Source organism: Panthera leo, chromosome C2 (genome assembly GCF_018350215.1).
Source record: "Panthera leo isolate Ple1 chromosome C2, P.leo_Ple1_pat1.1, whole genome shotgun sequence".
Lineage (NCBI taxonomy): Eukaryota > Metazoa > Chordata > Mammalia > Carnivora > Felidae > Panthera > Panthera leo.
Window position 1 is genome coordinate 107,624,171 of NC_056687.1, and position 12,936 is coordinate 107,637,106.

General features: G+C 38.7%; 1 protein-coding gene across 10 annotated transcripts in view; it reads right to left on the reverse strand.

Annotated features, from left to right (window-relative positions):
* Positions 1-12,936, reverse strand: part of LEKR1 (leucine, glutamate and lysine rich 1) — a 225,671-nt gene that overhangs the window by 45,347 nt on the left and 167,388 nt on the right. For 9 of the 10 annotated variants that reach the window (XM_042955500.1, XM_042955499.1, XM_042955501.1 and 6 more), the window contains 2 exons: positions 8,870-9,034; positions 5,903-6,202 (listed from right to left, as the gene is read on the reverse strand). In XM_042955500.1, coding sequence (XP_042811434.1) covers positions 5,903-6,202; positions 8,870-9,034 — 465 coding nt within the window. The remainder of the gene's footprint in view (positions 1-5,902; positions 6,203-8,869; positions 9,035-12,936) is intronic. The other variant, XM_042955502.1, reaches the window with a different exon arrangement.

Genomic DNA, 12,936 nt, shown 5'->3' on the forward strand with positions numbered 1-12,936 from the left:
AGTTGTCTATTCTGGGAAGTAAGTGGGTAAAGTGGTTCAAGAGGTCTCACTCTGAGGTACAGACTTTCATTCTAGCCTTATCCCACAATCTGCTCTTCTGTATCCTCAGGTCCAAAGCCTCTTAAATTCAGGTTTTTCTAGAGTATAAACCTTTGGTATACTGCCAGGATGGTGGGTGAAGTTGCTTAGGGGTTAGTGAGGGCATTCGAGGATCTGTCTGTTCCTTTCACAATTATTCAAACAATCCTGTTTTCAGATCCACTCCTCTCCCTCTTTCAGAAGTATCTGGTGTCTCCAATCACTGAGTCTTTCCAGCATTGTGTCACATAATTGGATTTGTTCCTTTTAGGGTTCCACCTCACTTCCCCAATCCCCACAGGCATCAGGTTTCAATATCATACAGTCTACTAATTACCTCTCAACACTGCTTTCTCAATTTTCAAAATTTGGTCAATGTCTCTTTCATCTAGTGTCAACTCCTTCCTCTCCTGTTCTCTTTTCCTTATGGATATATTCACTTTTTATTAATTTACTGTAATTTTAGTGATGTTTTGGGATTGCATAGATAAACATACATATTCAATTCTCCATGTTTAACCAAGAGCATTATTATTATTATTATTATTATTATTATTATTATTATTATTAGTTTTACTGTTTTTATTTATTTTTGAGAGAGAGACGGAGTGCAAGCAGGAGAGGGGCAGAGAGGCAGACACAGAATCCAAAGCACGCTCCAGGCTCTGAGCTGACAGTACAGAGCCAACGCGAGGCTCAAACTCACAAAATGTGAGATTATGACCTGGGCCAAAGTCAGACGCTCAACCCTCTGAGCCACCCAGGTGCCCCAAGAGCATTCTTTTTTCTTTTTGAATGTCTTTCATCTTCATTAGATGGCTACAGAAACTGATATTTTAAAATTTCTGTCCCATTGTTTTCCTTACTGATAATCTTAAGACAACAAAAATATTGAGCTTCCTTTGGTAGTTCCTTTCTGTTTTTGTTTTGGGTTCCTTTTGGATTTGCCACATTCTTCCTCTGAATTACTGAATTACAACACGTAATTCTGTCAGTGCGGCTGGGCCACACTGTCTTGACAGGACTCACATGAAGCTAGTAGGAAGGAAAACTGGCAGCAAGAAGCATGTGACTATTTTAATCTGTTGTTAAATGATGTTCTATTCCCTAATATATTATATTTCTTTTTGAATTCTTTCTTCTTTTAAAAAAATATTCCCTTTTTTTAGGCGTGTCTTTTCCCTATGAAGGATTTTCATGGGCCCCCTTTCAACATTCACATTTCCCATACAGCTCTACTTTCCATTTTCTCCCCTTTCACCTGCATCTTTTGTTGCTAAACCTTCTTGATCCTGGTGTTCCTGTGGATGCTCTCCAATAATCCGGCTCCATGCAGGAATGCCCATTTGCCCTTTAGAGGCTCTGGCTTTCCTCCTATCCTTGAGAACATTCTTCATACAATTAAAAACAAAGTCTACCCATTCTCTGGCCTCTTGAAAGAGAGCAGGGCTTTCCTGTCTTTAATTAGCCTCTTTACTAGACCAAAAATTTATCTTCATTCTAATGACAATTTGTCCTTCACTTTGTCCTTTTTTCTCCAGAACCTGACAAATTTCAAGTATCTGAAATGTGTGATCAAAATAATAGTGTTTTTCACTGTATAAGCTACAGCCCCTATTCTTTCTGGCTCATAAATCCTACCCCTTTTATTGTCTCATTCCCTATTTTTATAGGAATATTCTGGATTTTGGTATGCTTAACCAGAGAAGCAGCCTTAATTATTTATTCTTATAGTTGAGTGTCAATTATTTAACTTCAAAAGGAAAATCTAATCTACCTCCCCTCCTCCCACCCCAGCTAAAGGAAGTCTGTCCCTAGGCATGTCCTTAGGTAACTTTACTTTTGGAATGATCTCTTTCTATTCCCCAGTACTGATCAATGATCATTTAAGTGCCAACCCAGTGTTTTGTATATCTCAAAAGTCTACATTAAAGAAAAAATAAAACTTCATCTCTAAGTAGTTTCCTTTTACAACTACTGAGCAGAAAGAGCTCCACATGTAGCTCCTTTTGTCTGAAAAAGAAATTCATTCTTCACTTTTAATCTAGGGTCTCTTGCCAAAATTACCTCTAGTGGCCCGGCCCTGAGACTGGCAGCCTCTAGGATGGCCCCCAGTTATCCCCGCCCTCTTGCTTATTCACATCCTTGTGCAATCTCTTTGCTTTGAATGTGAGCTGGACTTACTGACTCATCTATAATGAATAGAATTTAGCAGAAGCAATGGGATGTCACTTCTGAGATTATGTTACAAAGACTGTAGCTTCTATCTTAGACACCTCTCTTGCACTCTCATTCTTCCTCACTTGGTGCTCTGAGCCAATCCAGCTGTTGTTGTTCTACGTAGAAGTCCTTGTTGTAAGGAACTAAGGGAGTCCTCCGACCAACAGCCAGCAAGGTGCTAAGGCTCTCAGCCCAACAGCCATAATAAAATAACTCCTGCTAACAACCACAAAGTGAGTCTGAAAACAAATCTTCCTCTAGTTGAGCCTTTAGACAAAACTGTATGCCTGACTCCCTGACACCAACCTCACAAAAGGTCTTAAGCCAAAAGTACCTAGCTAAGTCAAATTCAGAGCCCTGGCCCACAGAAACTGTGAGATAGTAAATGCTTGTTGTTTGAGAACACTGAATTTGAGAATAGTGGATTGTTCAACAAGGGATAACCAATATAGGCCCTTAAAGCCAATTTTTAAGATTTCAGTCTATGCTTTTTATATAAGTTTCTGTTTAGGGGCGCCTGGGTGGCTCAGTCGGTTGAGCGTCCGACTTCAGCTCAGGTCATGATCTCACACTCCATGAGTTCTAGCCCCACGTTGGGCTCTGTGCTGACAGCTCAGAGCCTGGGGCCTGCTTTGGATTCTTTGTCTCCCTCTCTCTCTGCCCCTCCCCTTCTCATGCTCTGTCTCTCTCTGTCTCAAAAATTAAACAAAAACAAAAACAAAAACAAAACATATATAAGTTTCTGTTTAGGTCATTCTTTCCTCTGGATGTCAATGTAATTACTCATATAAGATTTTCTTTTGGCACAAAAACAGACACATAGGCCAATGGAATAGAATAGAAACCCCAGAACTAGACCCACAAACGTATGGCCAACTAATCTTTGACAAAGCAGGAAAGAATATCCAATGGAAAAAAGACAGTCTCTTTAACAAATGGCGCTGGGAGAATTGGACAGCAACATGCAGAAGATTGAAACTAGACCACTTTCTCACACCATTCACAAAAATAAACTCAAAATGGATAAAGGACCTGAATGTGAGACAGGAAACCATCAAAACCCTAGAGGAGAAAGCAGGAAAAGACCTCTCTGACCTCAGTCGTAGCAATTTCTTACTTGACACATCCCCAAAGGCAAGGGAATTAAAAGCAAAAATGAACTACTGGGACCTTATGAAGATAAAAAGCTTCTGCACAGCCAAGGAAACAACCAACAAAACTAAAAGGCAACCAACGGAATGGGAAAAGATATTTGCAAATGACATATCGGACAAAGGGCTAGTATCAAAAATCTATAAAGAGCTCACCAAACTCCACACCCGAAAAACAAATAACCCAGTGAAGAAATGGGCAGAAAACATGAATAGACACTTCTCTAAAGAAGACACCCGGATGGCCAACAGGCACATGAAAAGATGCTCAATGTCGCTCCTCATCAGGGAAATACAAATCAAAACCACACTTACATATCACCTCACGCCAGTCAGAGTGGCCAAAATGAACAAATCAGGAGACTATAGATGCTGGAGAGGATGTGGAGAAACGGGAACCCTCTTGCACTGTTGGTGGGAATGCAAATTGGTGCAGCCACTCTGGAAAACAGTGTGGAGGTTCCTCAAAAAATTAAAAATAGACCTACCCTATGACCCAGCAATAGCACTGCTAGGAATTTACCCAAGGGATACAGGAGTACTGATGCATAGGGGCACTTGTACCCCAATGTTTATAGCAGCACTCTCAACAATTGCCAAATTATGGAAAGAGCCTAAATGTCCATCAACTGATGAATGGATAAAAAAAATTGTGGTGTATATACACAATGGAGTACTACGTGGCAATGAGAAAGAATGAAATATGGCCCTTTGTAGCAACATGGATGGAACTGGAGAGTGTGATGCTAAGTGAAATAAGCCATACAGAGAAAGACAGATACCATATGGTTTCACTCTTATGTGGATCCTGAGAAACTTAACAGAAACCCATGGGGGAGGGGAAGGAAAAAAAAAGAGGTTAGAGTGGAAGAGAGCCAAAGCATAAGAGACTCTTAAAAACTGAGAACAAACTGAGGGTTGATGGGGGGAGGGAGGGAGGGGAGGGTGGGTGATGGGTATTGAGGAGGGCAGCTTTTGGGATGAGCACTGGGTGTTGTATGGAAACCAATTTGACAATAAACTTCATATATTGAAAAAAAAAAAGATTTTCTTTAAATTCTTCTTTGAGAGCAGGTAATGGCAGCTGTCAGTCTTGTTCCTAATTGCATATATAGGGCCTAGCACCTGGGCCCTGGATAGATGCTCAATATATATTTATTGGATTCAACACTTCTATTTTTTTTACATGTCCTAGTGTATAGGTTACTCCTCAGTTTCCATATTGCCATGTCTTTGGATATTTAAGAGTTAGAAAACCTGCCAGTCTAACTGCCTTGATCTCTCTTTCCTTTAATCAGTTGACCCTCCTTTAGAACTTAAACACTGCTGTCTCATTTGAAGCAACTCTGTATCACCTCTCTCCTTTGGGTTTTTCCAGCAGAACCAAGTCCATATGTGCTATCCTTTCCCACTCATGCCAGGACTGGTGGAAGCAGCAACCTTGATGAGGGAGGCTATGCTATTGTGTGTTGGCAGGAGATGCTCAATCAGCTGACTCCCTAAACATCTGGAGAAGCAAGTAGCATGTTTATTGGTATTTTGAAACAAAGAAAAAAGAAAGAAAGAAAGAGTAAAAGAAAGAAAGAAAGAAAGAAAGAAAGAAAGAAAGAAAGAAAGAGAGAGAGAGAGAGAGAGAAAGAAAGAAAGAAAGAAAGAAAGAAAGAAAGAAAGAAAGAAAGAAAGAAAAAGAAAGAACGAACAAAGGAGGGAAGGAAGGAAATGAAGCCTGGCGATGTTGAGTGCTAAGCCTGAGGGTCACTTTGAAACTTAGAAGCAGAATCACTAGAACTCAGGTTTCCTGAAACAGGAAACATCATATCATGGAGATTCAAATAGAATCTTGGCTCTGCCATGCTGTGTGACCTCAACTGCTTAGCAGTTCTGAAATAAGAATTCATTAGAAAACAATTTCAAATCAAAATAATTCTATTTCAGTTTAAACAAAAATATTGCTGAAATAATCATGCATACATAAGAAAGAAGACCAACTCATGTACATTATGCTATAGTTTAGGTTGACGGAAAGATAAAGCCCTAAAGAGAAATTACTTTCAGAATATATTGTCCAAATTATTTTTTGAACGTAAGCAGCAAGTGCTCTAAAAGTTTCTTTGGCAAAGACTGAATGTCAAAACCAGTAAGACATAAATATGCAAAGATTTCTAGTCTTAGAAGTTTTAAATGGTTTTTGCAACACAGTAGAACTGGGTGCTGAGGAAACCATAGAGATCTTGTAGTTCAGTGAATTTCATTTTACAGAAAAGGAAGCCAGGTGAAGAGAGGTTAAATGACTGCCTAGTTAAGGACACAGCCAGGATGTAATTCCAGGTTCCTGACTAACAGTCCTCGACTGCATGACACCAAGCTATCTTTGATGTTTGTTTGTTTGTCTACTTTTTGAAAGAGTGTGTGCTCTTTCACTAGTCACAGCGGCACCATCGTCTGCTTCCTACCTGTTCCTGGGACTGGTTAAACTGCTGCATCAGTTGTGTTTGTGCCAGCATTACTCTATCTAGCTCATCTGACTTCAGCTTCATTTCCTTCCTCAAGTCCTCTGAAATGGAATCGTTACTGTCAGTTTCTTTCTTCAGGCGGGCTTCAAATTCTGCAACCAAATTTTTAAGGTTTTCAATTTCTTTCTCCTTTGATTCAGAATCTTCAGTATGTCGGATACAAGATTCATGGAGTTTTTCTTCAAGGGTGGCCACTTCCAGCTTTAGATCTCTAGTAGCACTTGCGATTAAATCAGATATCTGTAAGATAAATCTTGTATTAGTTTGTAGGCAATATCTCTAGGCAACCAAAGAGTCCTTATGGCTTTAGGAGGTTTATTCTAAATAATCAGTGTGCTCTTCTTATCAAATGAAAACAAATCCTATGACACTATGTAGGCCTCCAAAATTTTCTTTTTAAAAGTTAAGACTAAAACCTATTTTTACCACCTTAAATGGAATTGCATTAATCACTTGGGCATCCTTGGAAATATATAAATCTTTGTGTCCAGATTGAGCTACCAAGGACAGCTCAAGTCTTGATCCACGTACCTGTCTGGATTCAGTGTAGGGTGGCTTTGGGACCTAGAAATGCCTGATGTTTGGAGATGCACATAGAGGAGCACCACAGTTTTATTCTATTCATGCTATAATTATAGTAAGTTTTGTTTTGACATATATTTTTTCTTTCTTATATATGATGACTGGAGATGCCCTCAGGTACTATACCTCTAGATCAACAATGCCCAGTAGAACTCTCTGTGATGACAGAAATAGTCTGTGATGTCCAATATGGTAGCCACTAGCCACCTGTACCTACTGACAGTAGTATGTCAGTAAATGTTTAGCAACTGATGCACACACACACAAAAAGCCAGATTTGTATCTAGTCTCCATGTAGACTCCGTGTGGACTGGGTGTAAATACTCTCACCACGGCCAATTCCAAGGTACCAAGGTGACATAACCAATTGCTGAGTTGGGAAGAGAGGCCAACAAAAGGCTCTGGCTTGCCAGTACTGGCTAGTGAGCATTTAAAATGTGGCTAATGTGGTTGAGGAACTGAACTTTAAATTTAAATTTTAATTACTTGAAATTTAAGTAGCCACATATGGCTAACATATTAGATTGTACAGCTCTAGAGAATACCAGAATGCTTTGCAAATATACTATCTCTCAGGTGGTACTTCTAGATAAAGAGATGAGAGAATGAGAGATAAAGAGAGAAGATGAGAAGCTTTTCCTTAGAGTCATGAAAGTCTTTAGAAGGGAAAAGACTGCTTGTTTTCTTTCTCCTTAAAAAACAAAGAACAGAAAACAAACCAGGAAGAGCAAAGTTGCTTCTGATGAAACATATCCTTATTATTTGTGCTACAGATATTGTCCCATTATAAATATTAGTACAACAAGAAACCAGTCCATGAAGAATCTGGAAAACATTCATAGACCAAAGTTCCAAGGATTCTATGAACTATTATTTATGAGTAATGCATCCAAAATTTGTTTCAAATGTTAAATTTACATTAAGAATAACTTTTGCAAGAAATCTATTCACACTTAGTAACTTGACAAATTAAATTAATATTCCATTATATTCAATTAATCCAGGAAGGAAGAGGATCATTGCTAGGTCTGAGCAGTCGTTTCCATCATCCAAAGGAGAGCTGACACTGAAATAGAGCAGGTTATCTTTGGGACAGGAGACTCATAAAGCCACAAATATGTTTTGATTTTTTCAAAACGGGAGTCAGCATTTACAAATCAAGAGAATTCAATTAGAAAATCTGGATTTATGACTTCTTTTAAAAAACTATAACTCTTGGCAAGTTGGGGCCTGCCTTAATAGGCTTCTTCTGGAAGAAAACTAGTATAGGAGAGGTAGAAACTTGGGTGAGCTGACATTCTAAGCTTTCAGCTATCAGCTTGGAATCTCTCAAGTGTACCATTGTCCCAACAGGATTTCACTTACAAAACACAAATTCAAAGATAAAGTTATTAAGAGTTTCAAGACAACATTTGGAGAGCATTAAACCCAAGAGGTATGAGGCATTTCTGACTGTGGGCCCTGTGACACTGGACTTGTCATATACTCACATAGCTGGCCCTGCCTATTGTTCACAGTGCTCTTGAAAAGGCTGTACCATATCTCCTGTTCACTGAAGTAGAGGCCATTAAGTCTCATTTGATGCCTAATCTACACAGACTGTTAATGAGTTTATTCAAAGTATGGTTTCCCCACTGGGTCTTGGTTAATATACACACACATATACATACACACAAACACATACGTATATACACAAACACATGTATATATATATGGTGTTCAGGTCTTATAATAACAGGACAACCTTAACAAAACCTTAAATTATGTTTAGGGGGCACCTGGCTGGCTCAGTCAGAAAAGATGCTACTCTTGATCTGAGATTATGAGTTCAAGCACCACACTAGGTGTAGAGGTTACTTAAAAACAAAATCTTCAAAAAAATTATGTTTAGCACATACTGTTTCAGAAATTATGGAGGTAGATTACATTTTTAAATATTTCCCTTCATTCAAAATGTCTAGAATTGAAAATATTTGCAATTAAAGGAGATAGGCTTTAGTTGTTGGGAAAATATTAATTACGTAAAACATCTCCTTATCATTTAATGTTGGATATTTGAAGTGCTGGAATATTTAGTCATGCTAATTATTAGTTATAAATTTATGCTGCCTAAAAAATAAGTTTATTGTATGCTGATATGATTTATTTCAGCTACTTATTCTGGAAAATAGCCAAACCATTCTACCCATGTAGCTAAAACCAAGGCACAGTGACTATGAGGAAAGCTACTTGAGTTATAAATATTGTACAGTGTTCTTACAAGGAAATAACCAACATCTATAGTTTGAAACCCATTAAATAATAATGAACATCATAATGACAGACCTTCATTTTTAGTTCCTCTTGTTCTTTCTTATATTTACAGATTATTTCTTGATGTTTTTCCTTTTCAATATCAAGTTCCAGTTTAGCTTCTGCTTTAAAAAGCAGAGCTTGCTCCTCAAACTCAACTAAATGCTGGGCTCTTTCCTTGGCAAGTTCAGCTTCAATCTAGAAAATAGTATTTACCACACATTTAAAACCATTTGACCTTAAGATAAGGAAATTAAGCTTATTTTCAGACTTTAATTAAAAATTTTTAATTCTAATATTAATTATTTTATTAATTGAATTTTTTAATTCTAATATTTAAAAAGAATCTGACTCAGAACTTAACCCAGAAAAAAAATGACCTTGGGTCAAATATTTCAAGATCTTCTAAGACCTTCTAAGCTTTTAAAATGAGTAGAGAAGTTAAAACAATATATTCTGACAGTTTTCAGAAATACTAAAGCTTAGTGTTCTGTACCTTTGTATTATAAACCCAGTCCTTGCCAGAAACCCTATAAGAAAAAAATAAAAATATTTTGAGCCCTTTAGACTGAGGTCTACTGAAAGCTCAGAGGAGATATAAAATAGAAATGTTGAGTTTTTAAATGATCTTTTCTTGATGAGACCCCAGAAAGTTCTGGAGTCACAGATTATCATTTTAATGTGACTGAGGCCAGAAGGATGATTAAGGTAAAACACAGTCAAGTCAGTGATGCCTGTATCCATATTGGACCCAGATAGAACCATAGCACTGGAAGGGACCGTAGAAATCCCCTGGTTCCATTTCTCAAGCTTCCATGAATTGTGGAAAGAATCAGCAAGGGTTTTGGATTCAGATGGAACTGAGTTTAAATCCTGGCTCTAAACCCTTGGCTCTGCCACTTTCTAGCTGTATAATCTTAAATTGTGACTGTAACCTCTCCTGGTGGAGTTACAACCAGTTCCCTTGGGAATCATTATGAAGATTAAATGGGACAAAACATCTGTGTAAAGTTCTAGCATGAGCAGGGATTAAATAGTCAGTGAAGATTACTCCTGTGCTGTGACCCTTCAATCTCTATCACAGAATCTACACTAACCATTGTCTGCTCTGTGCCTCAACACCCCTAGAAACCATAACTCACTCCTTCCCAGCAAGCATTTCCATTTTCAGACAGCACTAAGCATTAGGCAGTTTTTCCTTTAGTTGAGCCAACATCTCTCTCCCTGTGGTTTTTAACCATTGGTTTTGGCTCTGCCTACTGGAGCAAGAGAGAGAACAAACCTATGAGTACTGGAGTCATTCTGGCCTAGTCGTTCATCTAGTGAGATTAGAGAATCCCAGTGACAGGCTGGCTCTAGATTTACATTGTGCCATGATTATAAGTTCTTAGAAGGAGTAAATGCCAGATAACTTAGGAGAAAAACTGTCAAATCTGACTTACTGTGACTCTGTGATTCAGACCACTATACAAGGAAGACAGAGGTCAACATGAATTTCTCAGGGAAATACTGAAACCCGGGTACCAGGAAACAGAAAATTTGCTAAGAAAGTTAACAGAAAGTCCTTTAAATTAAATAAAATGCAGATAGAAGACTAGCCCCAGTGTGGGGTCAGTTGAGTTTATTGCACTGGTTAGAGGGCTGAGCATTTCCTTTAAGGAAAAACAATTATGTTTATACTCAATGCAAGGAGTTATTCTGGTTCTCTCAAAGTAAGTTTGTGGGTTGTTTGGGGAAAAGGATGCTAAGGATCATTTAGTAACGTGATAGAATTGCTCATTTGTGTTGTGTTCACACTTCTAAAGACAAGGAAAGCCTCAGAGTCTCTCAAAAAAAGAACAGATGTTTTTCTGAATTCCAGGTACTTACATCCACCTGCCTCCTGCTAGCCAATATCTCAATGAGATATACCAGAGGTGTCTCAGATAAACTGAAGCAGAAACCTTTTTTTTTCATATATGAAATTTATTCTCAAATTGGTTTCCATACAACACCCAGTGCTCATCCCAAAAGATGCCCTCTTCAATACCCATCACCTACCTCCCCCCCACCCCCATCAACCCTCAGTTTGTTCTCAGTTTTTAAGAGTCTCTTATGCTTTGTCTCTCTCCCACTCTAACCTCTTTTATTTTTCCTTCCCCTCCCCCATGGGTTTCTGTTAAGTTTCTCAGGATCCACATAAGAGTGAAACCATATGGTATCTGTCTTTCTCTGTATGGCTTATTTCACTTAGCATCACACTCTCCAGTTCCATCCACGTTGCTACAAAGGCCATCTGAAGCAGAAACCTTCATACAACTGTCTCCCCCTGCCCCCGTTTCTTCCCCAGTCCGAACACAGTAACCACAATCCATCTAGTTATTCAGGTCAGTAACTGGGGCATCATTTTTATCTTTCACACCTAACTCGACACCAAGTCCTATTCACCTCCAAAAGATGCCTTGAATTCATTCATTTCTTTTCATTTCCACTCCCGACGCTCTAGTCCTGGCCACTATCACCTCTTCGCTGGCTTCCTTACTGCCACTCCTGCCTCTCTCCAATCTATGACACACACAGCAGGGTGTTCTTTACAAACTATAAACTGGATTATTTTATTCCCTTTTAGTGGTTTCTCAATGCATTACTATAAAATCAAAACTCCTATACATGATTTTTCCACTGGGCCACCACCAGCCCATGCAACACTTTTTTGTGAATTGACAAAGCACCCCTTCCTCAGAGGAACACAACCTCATGCTGAGCAGAGCACTTGGTGAGCAGAGCACTGGCTGGATTCCAGCTCTCTTCTCTCCCTTGGCCCGTACTACTGTGCTGGGCACAAGGCAAACACTGTTTATGGCAGCCCTGAACTTCTCCAACCTGACTTTCACTTTCCCCATTTGATCACAGCCCCGTGCTCCAACCATGTTGGAATAGATGAGTCAAGAGCACATGAAAGGAGGATATCAAGTGCAAAACATTTGAAAAACTCGCAAGGTGTAACTTTAAGAGTTAATAGCTCACAAGATGCCTTGATACTATTAAAAAAAAAAACAACTAAATAAACACGTTTTGAGAAGCTGAAGAAAAATGTGTGCCAAGGTACTAAAATAGCAAGTGTTCAAAAAATTCCTTGTGTGGCTAACTGGTAGAGTTGAATTGTTATTTTAGGACAAAAAGACATCTTTCATAATAAGGACTGATTGCTCAAATTAAGAGAACAAAAAGATATCCAGACTAGGTGGGACAGGACAAACTATGAATTAGATGACAGAAAGACTTTAGAAGGACTTTTAAAAAAAATATTTAAATTAATTATGGGAAAGAGGTCATTTAGGAAACCAGTAGAGTCCCTTGATGAAGATGGAGCATTAAGTACTCAGGGAAGAAAAGAAGGCAGCTGGTGGACTGAATGAGTAGAATGTTCTGTTCTGAGGCAGGTAGCAGGGAGATCTTCTTGCTCCTGAACTATTCCTTGGAATGAATACTTATAGGTAAAGAGAAAGAGAGAGAGAGGGAGAAAGGAAGAAGGGAAAGAAAGAGCATGAAGATAGAAGAGAGCAGAGTGATTTTACTATCACTGATTTGATTTTTAGTTTGCACAACCAGAGAAAGAGAAGCACAGTGACGAGCTTCAGGAGGGATTTCTAAACGTTTAAGGAAGCTTCAAGGCCATCTGAAAGTTTTGACACTGTAGCATAGAGAGATGATACTATTGGTTCCTTCATAATCTGAATAGTTTGAACAAAATGAGAAGCCCACAAACACAAGGATTTTCTTAAGCCAGTATATTGTCATTGAGAAGATGAATTCATGCCAAATTATCACGTTTATATTTTTTACATATTGATAGAAGCTGTTTAAAATATCCTAGATGAGAGGTGCCTGGGTGGCTCAGTCGGTTGAGTGTCAGACTTCAGCTCAGGTCATGATCTCACTGTGCCTGAGTTCAGGCCCCACGTCAGGCTTTGTGCTGACAGCTCAGAGCCTGGAGCCTGTTTCAGATTCTGTGTCTTCCTCTCACTCTGCCCTCTCCCCACTCATGCTCTATCTCTGTCTCTCTTTCTCTCTCTCTCTCTCAAAAATAATAAGCATTAAAAAAATTAAAATATCCTAGA